Consider the following 12,891-nt stretch of genomic DNA (forward strand, 5'->3'; position numbering starts at 1 on the left):
CCGACCAGTAGATATTATCTCCTAATGCAGCTAGCTAGTTTGTGCGCCAAACTCTTCATTTAACTGAAAAGAGCAACCGTCAGACTGAATAGTCTCTAATGTAATCCTGCCTACTATAGTTATGGTATACGCAAATGTAAATACAAAATACCAGAAATCAATTAGTTCTATTTAGCTTTATACAAATCAAGGTACACTCATTTCTCATCAGCCACTCGTACTAAAACTCCAGAAGTGAGCAAAACAATCATACAATTTCTAAAGGCGCGTCTCTTTTACCGTGTCTGAAGATTTAACTGATCAATTACCAAAAGAAATTGTTGACAGTGGGTAGTCAGGTTTATAATGCTCAAACTAATCACTCCAAAGACTGTCACACTGATTTCCATTTGTTCAATCAAGATCCTCTTCATCATCACTACCGCCACCAAACATGGCAGCCATTTTCATGGCCAGTTCTGCAGCCATTTCTCTCCTTTGAAAATCAGGCATAAACCTCAAGTTGTTACGCATATTTCCGATCTCAGACATCATCTGCTCTAAATCCTCGAAGTCAAAAGGAGTAATTTCATTTATTTCTGTGTCTTTGTTAGGATCTGCTGCTTTGGACACCACTTCCTTGTCATCCTGCAATGCCATCATTGATGTTGAGGGCTGTAGCTCTTCATTGTCAAGCTTTTTCCAATTATCTTCATCATGTTCTGTAATACGATTATTCCAATCAACTGATCCCCTTATATGTGACACAGAACTAGTACCATTTGCAGAAACCCATCCCACATGTGTGTCATCCCATGGTTCAGCTGAACCGGCAGATAGCACTTCATACTCAACTTCATAATCAGATTCTTCTTCAGACAAGTCTGCACAGGGCACATGAAATTATTTAGCAACCCAATTGATGAATTATAAAATAAACTAAAAGATGTCATACAAAACCTTCTTTATTAGGAAACGTTGCCTGAGTTATGTTATTGCCAGATTTTAGGATCATTCCAGGCCACATATGAGCAGAAAGAGCGCCAAAGAGACGTTCAACTCCTTGTGAATCACCATCAGCTGATAAACCTGTAAAAACAGCATACCAAAAGAGACAACTAATTTAAATCAAATATTGATTGAAAAAATGCTTTCCCCCCTGCTATATCTTTCATTGTTCATATAGCAATTTAATCATACCATAATTTTACTTAAAACCTTGTCATGTTTGCATCTACTTTTGTGTATAAGATTCAAAGATTTAATTAATTCATAATCTCAAATTTCAATCCACCAGCTGGAATAGTTTCATCACTACAAATGCCCCTGCAGTGACCTTCGTGTCATTTACAAATTGTACATGGTTACTGGCCTCAGAGAGTATAAACGACTAAGCAAAATCTTTGTCATTCTAAAGTTAGGTACACTATAATACAGTTTATTTCCACTTGTTAATTTTGCATATATTAGTGAGCCTGTGGGAGGAAAAAAGAAAAAGAGTGATATGTAACTTTACATGCTGGTTAATAGATGCTGGCAGGTCTGGAGTATAAAGCAACAAAATATTTCCCATCCAAAAGGTACGCTACATGCGTAGAAAAGAAGGTGGAATGATAATTTAATTCCTTTCCACTCATCAATTTTGCATATATTAGTCAAGTTGCCAAGTTGCATACTAGTTAGTTGAGTTAAAGGCGATAAAAGAACTTACATTTGTCAAAATCAGCATTGGCAGCACAGGCTTCAATGTACTCAATGTTGTGCTCAGTGCACCATTCAAGACAAGACCTCTTGATTTCCACATCAGGATCCTCACCACCCAAAAGGCTACTTCCTTCAGTTTCAGAAATCCCAAACTCATAGAACCCTGTATGAGGATCAGCAGAAGAATCTTCAAGTTTCTGTAGGCGTCTCCTGTACTCAGCATGAACCGGATGACCTGGAATGAGATCCACTTTGTTTCCAATGCATAATAATATTTCAAACTTCTGAATATCATTTCGAGATACCCAATCCTGAAGCGCAATGAGAGATGATAACTGCACATAATCCATTAAAAGAAGGAAAAACTGCATCAATATCATGCTACAATGTAAACGTACCATTGGAGATGCAGAGCTACCCCAAATAGAGATTAAAGCATTAGCAATTAATATAGCAACGCAAGTTTCACAGTAAGAGGCTAACATCACTCATGTCAAAGATCATCACTAAGGCAGCAAGGCGTTTGAAAATTGGGAGGGTCCTGACGGAGAATTCGTCATGAAGATGAGCCATCCATACAGAAACATCAGCTGTGTAATACTTTGTATTGATAGTCCACCTGTAATAAAAAGAAAAAGGACACGAATCATTTACCATAATCAAGAACTTAAGAGAACTCCAATGAAACAAAAATCTAAGTAAAATTTGTGGAGAAACAAGGCATAGTCAACGCACCCATGGGCAAGTACTTCAGATGATGAACCAGAAGCATCTTCAAAATCCACTGATAGTAATCCTACAATCAGAACACAGCTTAAACTGCTGAAGTTACTGGATGATTAATTTTTTAAGAACTTAAATCACAATTTAGCCACTCCACTAAGTATAAGTTGACATTGTATCCCATATTAACCATATTTTCACAAGTACTTTTTGGATTAATATCTGCAACAACAATTTGGTGTACATGATTTCTTAAAGCTCCGATGGAAGGAGCTTCCTTTGGATGTATCAAACAAATCAAGGGAAAGAGAGAGAGAGAGAGAGAGAGAGAGAGAGAGAGAGAGTTACGAGAGAGAAGAGAGCGTTTGCCAACGTTGGGGGATCCGATCATGAAGATGCCGGGACGGTTCTCCAGAGCTTTAAGATCCGAAGATTCCATTTCTTCGCTTATTATTTTTTTTTCTCCCCAAAATTTTCTCGAATTGAGTCGTAAAATCAGTAAGCTATAGATCTTTGAGATTTTCTAAACCCTAGGTAATGAAGACAGTGAAAGAAACGTTAACGGCTTAACGCAGAAGAAATCGCCTCCAGGCTCCAGTCGGCCTTTCAACCAATCGTATTTTGCGTCATCACCGTAATGTCCGTTTAGTTCACATCCCAATTTTTAAAACTATTTTATTGGATTTCGATTTTAAAAAAAATACTATTTCATTGGATTTTTTTTAAATTCAAATAATTCCTTCAATTTTTGTACGCTCAAACTTTTTATCAATTGCACATTGATTTTTACCCGTCTAATTACTTGTATAACAACATATTGATTATTTTATTCTGGAACTTTTATTTTATTTTAAATAAAATTGTAAAAAATAATATTTTATTAAATAATACCTTATGTTAACTTAAAAATAAAATTTAGAGTTTTTTTAGTTAAAATAATTTAACTTATTTACAGGACTTATTTTGATAGTTTGCCATTTTATTTTTTTAAACCTTATCTTACATTTTTAATCTTTAAAATAAAAGATGTATATATATATATATATAATATTTATTGTTATTAATAAAATTCTTAGAATAGAAAAACGTTATGTTTAAAATAACTTTATTTTTTTACTTAAAAAATTATTTTTAATTGATAATTATTTTCATAAAAGAAATGAACCAATAATATTTAACCTCTGTTTAGTATGATTATTTCATAATAAAAAAATTTAAATGAATTCTAAAAAATCATGCATGATTTTATTTTATTTAAAAATAAAATTTTATAAGTTAATAAAAAAATAAAAAATTTTCAGTTTAAATAAGAAATTTAATAAAAAAAAATGAAATGAATTGAATTTGTAGTTGATTTTAAAAAAATGTTAATAGTAAAGCTTGGTGCATGGCTTGGATTGGGCATTGGTTTTACTCCTACAGAAAATGGGTTTACATCCTTTTGTGAATTGAGGGAAAATGAGTGCAATGTCTTTGTCTCCATGCTCAAGGTTTCTGCAGGTGGCACTTCATTTGGAAATCTCGTAACACCACAATCTTTAATATCAATCCTAATCCAATTCACTCAATTAACATGGCTCAAAATGCTATTCATGAATTGCAGCAAGTAGCTTTTTCCACAACAGCACTCTTTGCCAAATACTTTTTTTTTTTGGCCAAATGCTCAACTTGTTTTTGCTCATAATCAACTCCAGCCTCTGCTAGATTCAGAGCTAATTTTGATGCTTCCTTTTATTCAGATTCCTCTTTTGCTGGTTTTGGGGTGATAGTAATGAATGAAAAAGGTTGCACGTGCTTTGGCACATGCGTTCTGCTTTTATGCTCTCTTTGCCTCAACAGATGTAATTTCTTGTTCTTCGTGTTGAATAAATTCCATTATTTATGAAAAGTAGGATCTTGGCAATAGCAATTTTCAGCTCATTCACACCATTAACTATCTAAACATGTTTTACGAAAAGTAGTTCAACTACAGCTGCACCCAACGTAAGCTTGTAATAGAAAAAACACAAAACAAAAGAAGATGCAGATAATGTGAAACAATCCTCATGTGCTAGATTCAACACATTGTTTTACACTTGTTGGCTCTGTTACCTGTAATCAATCAGTCATTTTTGGGGATGGCAGTTGCACCCACAGCAAAGAACTCAGAAATGACTTCTAGGGGCATGCCCTTTGTTTCAGGAACCTTCAAGAAAACAAAAATCCAGGATATGATGCACCAGAAGGCAAAGAATGTGAAAACACCAGAAAGGCCAATGGAGTTGAGCATAACAGGAATCAAGTAAGTGATTGTCAGGTCTCCAATCCAATATGTGAGAGCACATATTGTGATGCAGAGTCCACGAATGCTGGTTGGGAATATCTCTGAACAGAAGATGTTGGGAACCGGCCCAAACCCCATCACGAAGAAGCTTATATAAGATATAACACTTGCTGCAGAAATTATTGCATGCAAAGTTGACCCAACATTCACGACATTGCTTAGGACTAAAGCAAGGAGTGATACAATCAACACTGGGATTGTGTACAGTAGTATTGACCTGCAAGAAGCAGCAAAATATTTTATCTGACTGCTGCTTAACTAAAAGCATACAGAAAGCTAGTGATTTGAAAGAAAATTTTGGAGAAACCAACCTTCTGCCAGTTACATCCATTAGCCTCATGGCTATCACTATGCAAGGAAGCATTAAGAAGGAAGCGAGTAGACTAGTGAGGAGAGATGCTGAGTCTGATTTCAAGCCCATATTTGATAAAAGAACAGCCACACCTGCTTGCTCAAGAATCTGAGGAGTGTAGTAAAGAACCCCATTTATACCAGAGACCTACACACGAAAGAATTTGACATTGGAGTCAAGGAAAATGGGGGAGAGTCTTTTAAACTTGCAAGATCCTTTGAAAACAATAACCAATTAATAAACGGGACTTCAGGCCTACGCAAAGATTGGTAGAGACAAGGTCATCCTTGTATCTTACCTGTTGAAGCATCTGAAGGCTTACACCAACAATCAATGCACGCTTAACTCCAGGTTCAAAAAGATCGCCAAAGCTTGGAATTTTATCAGCTGTTTGTGATGGTTGAATGTCTGATGCTACATCTGGAATCTGACCAAGAACTTGCCTAGAGCGAATAGCAGTTTGGCTGACCAAAGCAGAAGCTTGTACATGTTCGGCTTCTTCATGATCAACAGAAGCAGTAGCTGAAAGGAACGACCCTCGCTGAGAACCAACCGGAGCTTCCTGTTTCAAATACATCCTTTGAATCCCTCCTTCCTTTCTGCCATCTTCACCTGTCCTCTCGGAATATTTATATGCCAATTGCCAACCACCACCAATTATACCCATAGAAGCTTCATCCCCAGGGTAGAAGAGGCTGGTATTGCGCCTGATGCTTAATATGCTGCTATTGGCAGGACGGGCATCATCCTTTTCTACACTAGACTCTTGCGGAGACAACAAGGGGCTTTGCAAATTGTCATCGGAATCTGCATTTTCTACCGCAGAGTCTTCATCATCCCTTGGGTTCTCTTCATCCCAATTTTCAGTTCTACCTTGATTTCCAATCATACTGGAAATGCTTCCTGTGCTTGGAAGAAGCATGCTTCCCGTTGCAGGAAGGTTCTCATGCACACTTCCAAAGAGAGTGACAAGAGGATCCACGAACGGCATGCTCTGGCTTGCCGTGCTTCCACGGCGAGACACAATGCCAATATTACTCTGTCCAGTTATAGGTGTGGCTACCCATGCGAGACCCTCCTCGTGCCCATATAATTTCACTTGCCCTTTCTCAATGGCCTTTCCCTCACTGGCTGGGCCAATTATGAACGCCTCTAGGGATCCTTCACGCCCAACACCAAGGCCTTCATCTAACAAAGCCAACTCACCTACATGTCAAAATCACGAAACTTCAAAATTAACATCGAAATTTCAAGCAGATACTGATAACAACTAAGAGTTGTACCTACGAACAGACAAACCTGAAACGTCTTCCCTGCCACGAAGTCTCTGCAAAACCTGTTTAGCCTCACACATCCTTCCTTTGCTCACAAGCCATCTTGGAGATTCAGGCAAGTAAAAAATTGTCAATGCAAGATAAGCAACAGAAGGAATTGAAAGAAACCCAAGCATGTGCCTCCATTGTGGTGAGTCCATCAATGAAACTCCAAATAGCATGCAATATGATAGAAACATTCCACCTGAACCCATAAACTGTGGGAAGGTATTCAATAGTCCCCTAATTTCTGAAGGGGCAGTTTCAGAAATATAGACAGGAACAAGAGTAATAGCAAGGCCGATTCCAAACCCATTCAGCACCCTTCCCATAAGAAGGACATAAACATTGGGAGACCATAGCGTCACTAAACCACTGAAAATATACATAATTGCAGAAATTGTCAGCATGGGACGCCGTCCAAGTATATCTGACACAGGTCCACAGAATGTTGTAATAATGGCGGCCCCAATAAGTGATATGGCTGCAATTAGCCCTTCCATGGTAGGTTGAGTCTGCAAACTGAATTCCTTCTTGATATAAATAAGGGAACCTGAAAAAGAAAGGCAAAAGATTTGATTGATTCTTTTCTTGAATATTGGGCACATCAGTATTCTAAAAGGGACATACATACCTGCAATGGTTCCATTGTCCCATCCTTCCAACATATTCCCCAATGCAGCAACAAGTGCTACAAGAACTGCTCCCCTCATCTTTTCAGAGATCCTCTCTATTCCCTGAAAGAGAATTTGTCTATTACAAACAATATATGGACTTGCTGGGAGTTCTTTTTCAGATCAAACTCTCTAATTGACGGCTGTGTTCTACTTAATAAGAGCAAAATTCTTGCAAGCAACCAGGTATTTGTATGCTCTGCCAATTTGAAATTAGAATTTCACGTTAATTTATACATCCAGCCAATTAGAAAATTAAAATTTTATATTAATATGTAGACCCTAATATGTTTTAAATAAAATTTTTTAAAATTCAAATAATATGTCATGTTCAGATTGGCCGAATGTATACCCAAATGCGTGAAAAAAGTTTCCTAATAAGAATAACCCATAGAAGATTTGACAATGCTGAATCCAATCAAAGTGTATATTGTAATTATTAAGATAGCAAGTAAAGCATATGTAATAAGTCGTTGGATTTGGATGTGTTCACAAAAAATTGAGGGATGAGATTGGATACACAGCTAAGAAACTTACCATATTACCCATTATGATTTCACATACATATTTCTATCAGAGAATGTCTCTTTCCTTAGGAGTTCTAGTTTTTCAATGTATACAGTTTTTATCTATTTCTCTTTATTTTAATTGGACCAATAGAGATTTGTTTTTTATTATTAATTATAATTTTGAAAAATTAAATTGATTGTATATATATCTATAGAAAAATTATTAATTATGATACTAATAACATTTTAATGCTATTTAAATTGAGAATTACAATTTATCAAAATTAAAATAAGACAAAATATTAAAATAAAACAAAATAAAGTCTATAATATAAATCTATGATAATTAAAATAGAAAAAGAGTGGCCATATGCAACAAAAGCTAATATAAATCTTTTTTTTTTACTTATTCTTTTAATTATGTTTTGCACTTAAGGTAATTTTTTCTACTTAAAATATTAAACTAAATTAATTCTTTTAACTAAGTTTTTGTTTTAATATAATACAATTAAAATTAAAAAAAAAGTTACTTTTTCACTTTGTAAAATTAAAAATTGATAACGACTTTAATGTGTAACGTAACATAAATATTTTTTTTAAATTAACTGGAAAAAAAAATTCTTTCATTTTAATTGATTTATTTGTATAAAGAATTGATTAAAAAAAATAAAAGATTTATAAGACTAATAACATTTTATCATTATTTAATATATTGAGAATTACAATTTATTAAAATTAAGTAAAATAAAAAAAAGTCTGTAATCTAAGATATAAAATATAAATCTAGGATTCACATAATTTAACATTATAATAATTTTTTATTTAATTAAAATAGAAAAAGAATAAGTACGTACAACATAAGAAAGTGTATTGGAGAATAATTAAGTTATCCGTTAAACTTGTTTTTAGTATGTTTGACTCTGAATTTTTTTTAATTGGCTATAGACCCAAGGACTTCAAGGCTATTAAAATTGAACACTGTAAATATCTTTAAAAACAAAAAAATTATAAGCCCCAACTTCTTGGATTACCTTCAAGAACAAAACCCTAGAACATTATTTGATGGGAGATAAATTTAATTAAAAAATTTAAATTTTAAAAATATCAAAATTTTATTTTTTTGTTATTAATTTGTTTCGATTAAGTCAAACTGCTTTCTCCTTTAGTTTTAGGACAGGCTTTTTATAAATAAACATTGGAATTAGTTGTTGATCACTTTTATCTTAAATAATACTAAGAATAGGCGGATTCAATGTAAATCTCAGCCAAAAGTTACATTATCATAAATAGAGTAAATATTCGCTAAAAACACTTTTAACTCTTAATAAACCGATCCAATATAAATCTCAGTCTAAGTGGATTTGGAATATTGCTTTTGGTAATAAAAAAATTTTTCAATTTAAGAAAACTAACTTGAATAGTTGGGCTGTAAGTTTATATATTCATAAGAATTGAGTTAAAAATTATATTCCATTTTGAAACGTATCACTATATATTGCATCTTGTGAGGCTCCTCTGTTGCAAAAAAAAAAGGCCAATTTGATTCACGAGAGAGTATGGGACAGGCAAGCAATTGCTAAGAACACAACTTTTTCCTGGAAATACAATAATAATAGCCCACAAGAAAAAATTGAAGTAAAACAATCACTAATCTCAGAAACTTCTTTCATTACTTTTTAACAAAACTTGAACTTTTTCTCCAAATAAAAAAGAGAAAAATTTGAACTTATAATCCAAAAAACTCCTAAAATTTAGCTGATGAAAATAAAAGAATGAGAGACAATCCTTTTGAGCTAGATTAATCACATTGATTTAACGTTTGTTGGCTCTGTTACTTGCAATCAATCAGTCATTTTTGGGAATGGCAGTTGCACCCACAGCAAAGAACTCAGAAATGACTTCTAAGGGCATGCCCTTTGTCTCAGGAACCTTCAAGAAAACAAATATCCAGGAAACAATGCAGGCGAAGGCAAAGATGGTGAAAACACCAGCAAGGCCAAGGGAATTGAGCATAACAGGAAGCAAGTAAGTAATGGCTATGTCTCCAAACCAAAATGTGAGAGCACATATTGTGATGCAGAGTCCTCGGACGCTGGTCGGAAATATCTCTGCGCAGATGATGTTGGGAATTGCCCCGAACCCCATCACGAAGAAACTTATGTAGGTCATAACACTTGCTGCAGAAATTATTGCATGCAAAACTGACCCAACATTCACAACGTCGCTTAGGACTAAAGCAAGGAGTGACACTACCAACACTGGGATTGTGTACAACATTATTGACCTGCAACAACAAGCAAATATTTTGCAACTTCATATACGGAAAGCTAGTAATTTGAAAGAAAAATTGACAGAGAACCAACCTTCTGCCAGCTACATCCATTAGCCTCATGGCAACCAATATGCAAGGAAGCATTGAGAGTGCTGTGAGGAGACTTAAGAAGAGAGATGCAGAATCTGATCTCAAGCCCATATTTGATAAAAGAACTGCCACACCTGCTTGCTCAAGGATCTGAGGAGTGTAGTAAAGAACTCCATTTATACCAGACATCTACACAACAAAGAATTTACACATTGTCAGGGAAATTTTGGGGCGCAAGGTCCATGCAAAACTATATATAACCAATTGATAATATGATATAACAAGCACAAGCGTAGATTGGTAGACGAGGTCATCCTCATATGTTACCTGTTGAAGTAGCTGAATGGTTACACCGACAATCAATGCACGCTTAACTCCAGGTTCAAAGAGATCGCCAAAGCTTGGACCTTTATCAACTTTTTGTGACGGTTCAACCTTTGATGGTACGTCTGGAATCTGACCAAGTACTTGCTTAGATCGAACAGCAGTTTGGCTGACCACAGCAGAAGCTTGTACAAATTCAGCTTCTTCAGGTTCAACAGCAGCAGCAACTGAAAGGAACGATCCTCGCTGAGGACCAACCGGAACTTCCTGTTTCAAATACATCCTTTGAATCCCTCCTTCCTTTCTGCCATCTTTACCGGTCCTCTCAGAATATTTATATGCCAATTGCCAGCCACCACCTATACCCGTAGAAGCTTCATCCCCAGGATTGAAGAGGCTGCTATTGCGCCTCATGCTTAACATGCTGCTATTGACAGGACGGGCAGCATCCTTTTCTACACTAGACTCTTGAGGAGACAACAAGGGGCTTTGCAAATTGTCATCGGAATCTGCATTTCCTCCCGCAGAGTCTTCATCATCCCTTGCGTTCTCTTCATCCCAATTTTCGTTTCTACCTTGATTTCCTATCATACTGAACATGCTTCCTGAGTTTGGAATAAGCATGCTTCGCATGCTACCCATTGCAGGAATGTTCTCATGCACACTTCCAAAGAGGGTAACAAGAGGATCCATAAAAGGTACGTTTTGATTTGCCATGCTTCCCTGGCGAGACACAATGCCAAGATTACTCTGTCCAGTCACAGGTTTTGCCACCCATGACATACCCTCCTCATGCCCATATAATTTCACTTGCCCTTTCTCAGTGGTCTCGCCATCAGTAGCTGGCCCAATTATGTATTCTTCTATTGCTCCTTCACGCCCTACATCAAGACCTTCAACTAGCAAAGCCATCTCACCTACGCGTCAAAATCAAGACACTTTGCAATTAGCATCAAAATTTCAACCAGATAATGAGTTGCACCGACGAAAAGACAAACCTGAAACATCTTCCCTGCCCCGAAGTCTCTGCAAAACCTCTTTAGCCTCGCGCATCTTTCCTTTACTCACAAGCCACCTTGGAGATTCAGGCAAGTAAAAGATTGTCAATAAAATATAAGCAATAGAAGGTATTGAAAGAATCCCAAGCATGATCCTCCATTTTGGTGAGTCCATCAATGAAATTCCAAATACCATGCAGTATGATACAAACATTCCACCCGAACCCATGAACTGTGGGAAGGTATTCAATAGTCCCCTAATTTCTGGAGGAGCAGTTTCAGAAATATAGACAGGAACAAGAGTAACAGCAAGACCGGTCCCAAACCCGTCTAGTATCCTTCCTATAAGGAGGACATAAACATTGGGAGACCAAAACATCACTATACCACTTAAAAAATACATCAATGCAGATACTATCAGCATGGGACGCCGACCAAGCATATCTGATACAGGTCCAGAGAATGTTGTAATAAGGGTGGCTCCAATAAGTGATATGGCAGCAATTAGCCCTTCCATGGTAGGTTGAGTCTGCAAATTGAATTCCTTTTTGATGTACATAAGGGAACCTGAAAAGATTAAGGTAAAAGATTTTATTGATTCATTTCCCTTTGAAGTTTGCAAATGTTTTTTTTTTCCCAAGAATCGCACTTACCTGCAATGGTTGCATTGTCCCATCCTTGCAACATATTACCCACTGCAGCAACAAGTGCTACAAGAACAGCTCCCCTCATCTTTTCAGGAATCTACAAAGTCCTCCTATTCCCAGGAAGAGTGTTTATAGCTGTGAATCCTTTTTCAAATCAAACACTCTAATGGACAACTGTGTTTTACGAGGAAAAAACATCAATTCCAATAGAATCGCTATGCCAACTGAAAAGAAAAGTCATTTTTAGGAAGAATAAGCTATGAAATATTTGAAAATAGTGAGATTGTAGAATGTAGTTATTAAAAAAACAAGTGAAGCAGATGCAGTGAATTGTTGTATTTAGTTTAGGATTTGGATATGTTCCAAAAGAAAAGAGAGAGAGAGTGTGTGTTTTATGAGATCTTTGTGAATGATACACGGCCTCGTAAACTTACCGTAATACCCGTTCCAATTCTAAACTATATACTGTATATGGCATATACCACTATCGAACAACACGTATTGCCATATTGTTCCACGTTCATATAATTTCCAACAATTTCTTCATATTTTGCTTTTATTTTTTTTATAGTTATTTTAAAATTATATTGAAAAAAAAAAAACTGTCTTGTTGAAACTATCCAATAACACATATTAGCATATTAATTATTTTATATTATTTTCTAGTTTTTTAGTCTCGAATTGAATGGTATATTTTTTAGTCTCCAAAGGAACCGAAATATGAATTAATTTTAAAATTTTGGAACGGTGTTTTATTCATTTGGATTAATTCTAATAGCTGATTTGAAAAGAAAAATTCATTACTAATAAAATTATGTGATATATGAATATGTGAAATTAATTTGGATTATGCATTTTAAATTGTATTATTGAAAATGATATAGTTTTTGTTAATTAGAATATTTTATTTGAATATATCCTGGCACTCTATTTTTAATAAATTATATAAAGTTTTTCGATTTAAGCATTGCATTTTAACTGAA

The 12,891-nt window shown here is 35.4% G+C and overlaps 3 protein-coding genes across 3 annotated transcripts; all 3 read right to left on the reverse strand.

The window, feature by feature from the left end:
• Positions 1–137: 137 nt before the first annotated feature.
• Positions 138–3,045, reverse strand: LOC110608716. The gene is made up of 6 exons (XM_021747996.2): positions 2,755–3,045; positions 2,419–2,479; positions 2,167–2,302; positions 1,691–2,018; positions 940–1,068; positions 138–863 (listed from the first exon to the last, which is right to left on the reverse strand). The coding sequence occupies exons 1-6, from the start codon at positions 2,843–2,845 to the stop codon at positions 394–396; spliced, it is 1,215 nt and encodes a 404-aa protein (XP_021603688.1). The 5' UTR covers positions 2,846–3,045; the 3' UTR covers positions 138–393.
• A 1,257-nt stretch (positions 3,046–4,302) lies between these two features.
• Positions 4,303–7,324, reverse strand: LOC110608715 (monosaccharide-sensing protein 2). The gene is made up of 5 exons (XM_021747994.2): positions 7,029–7,324; positions 6,381–6,947; positions 5,380–6,287; positions 5,041–5,228; positions 4,303–4,946 (listed from the first exon to the last, which is right to left on the reverse strand). The coding sequence occupies exons 1-5, from the start codon at positions 7,105–7,107 to the stop codon at positions 4,508–4,510; spliced, it is 2,181 nt and encodes a 726-aa protein (XP_021603686.1). The 5' UTR covers positions 7,108–7,324; the 3' UTR covers positions 4,303–4,507.
• A 1,985-nt stretch (positions 7,325–9,309) lies between these two features.
• On the reverse strand, positions 9,310–12,447 carry LOC110609962 (monosaccharide-sensing protein 2). The gene is made up of 5 exons (XM_021749815.2): positions 11,915–12,447; positions 11,262–11,828; positions 10,267–11,180; positions 9,941–10,128; positions 9,310–9,861 (listed from the first exon to the last, which is right to left on the reverse strand). Exons 1-5 carry the CDS (start codon positions 11,991–11,993, stop codon positions 9,423–9,425), a joined length of 2,187 nt encoding a protein of 728 aa, XP_021605507.1. The 5' UTR covers positions 11,994–12,447; the 3' UTR covers positions 9,310–9,422.
• Positions 12,448–12,891: the final 444 nt, after the last annotated feature.

The sequence above is a fragment of the Manihot esculenta genome, chromosome 2 (genome assembly GCF_001659605.2).
Source record: "Manihot esculenta cultivar AM560-2 chromosome 2, M.esculenta_v8, whole genome shotgun sequence".
Taxonomy (NCBI): domain Eukaryota; kingdom Viridiplantae; phylum Streptophyta; class Magnoliopsida; order Malpighiales; family Euphorbiaceae; genus Manihot; species Manihot esculenta.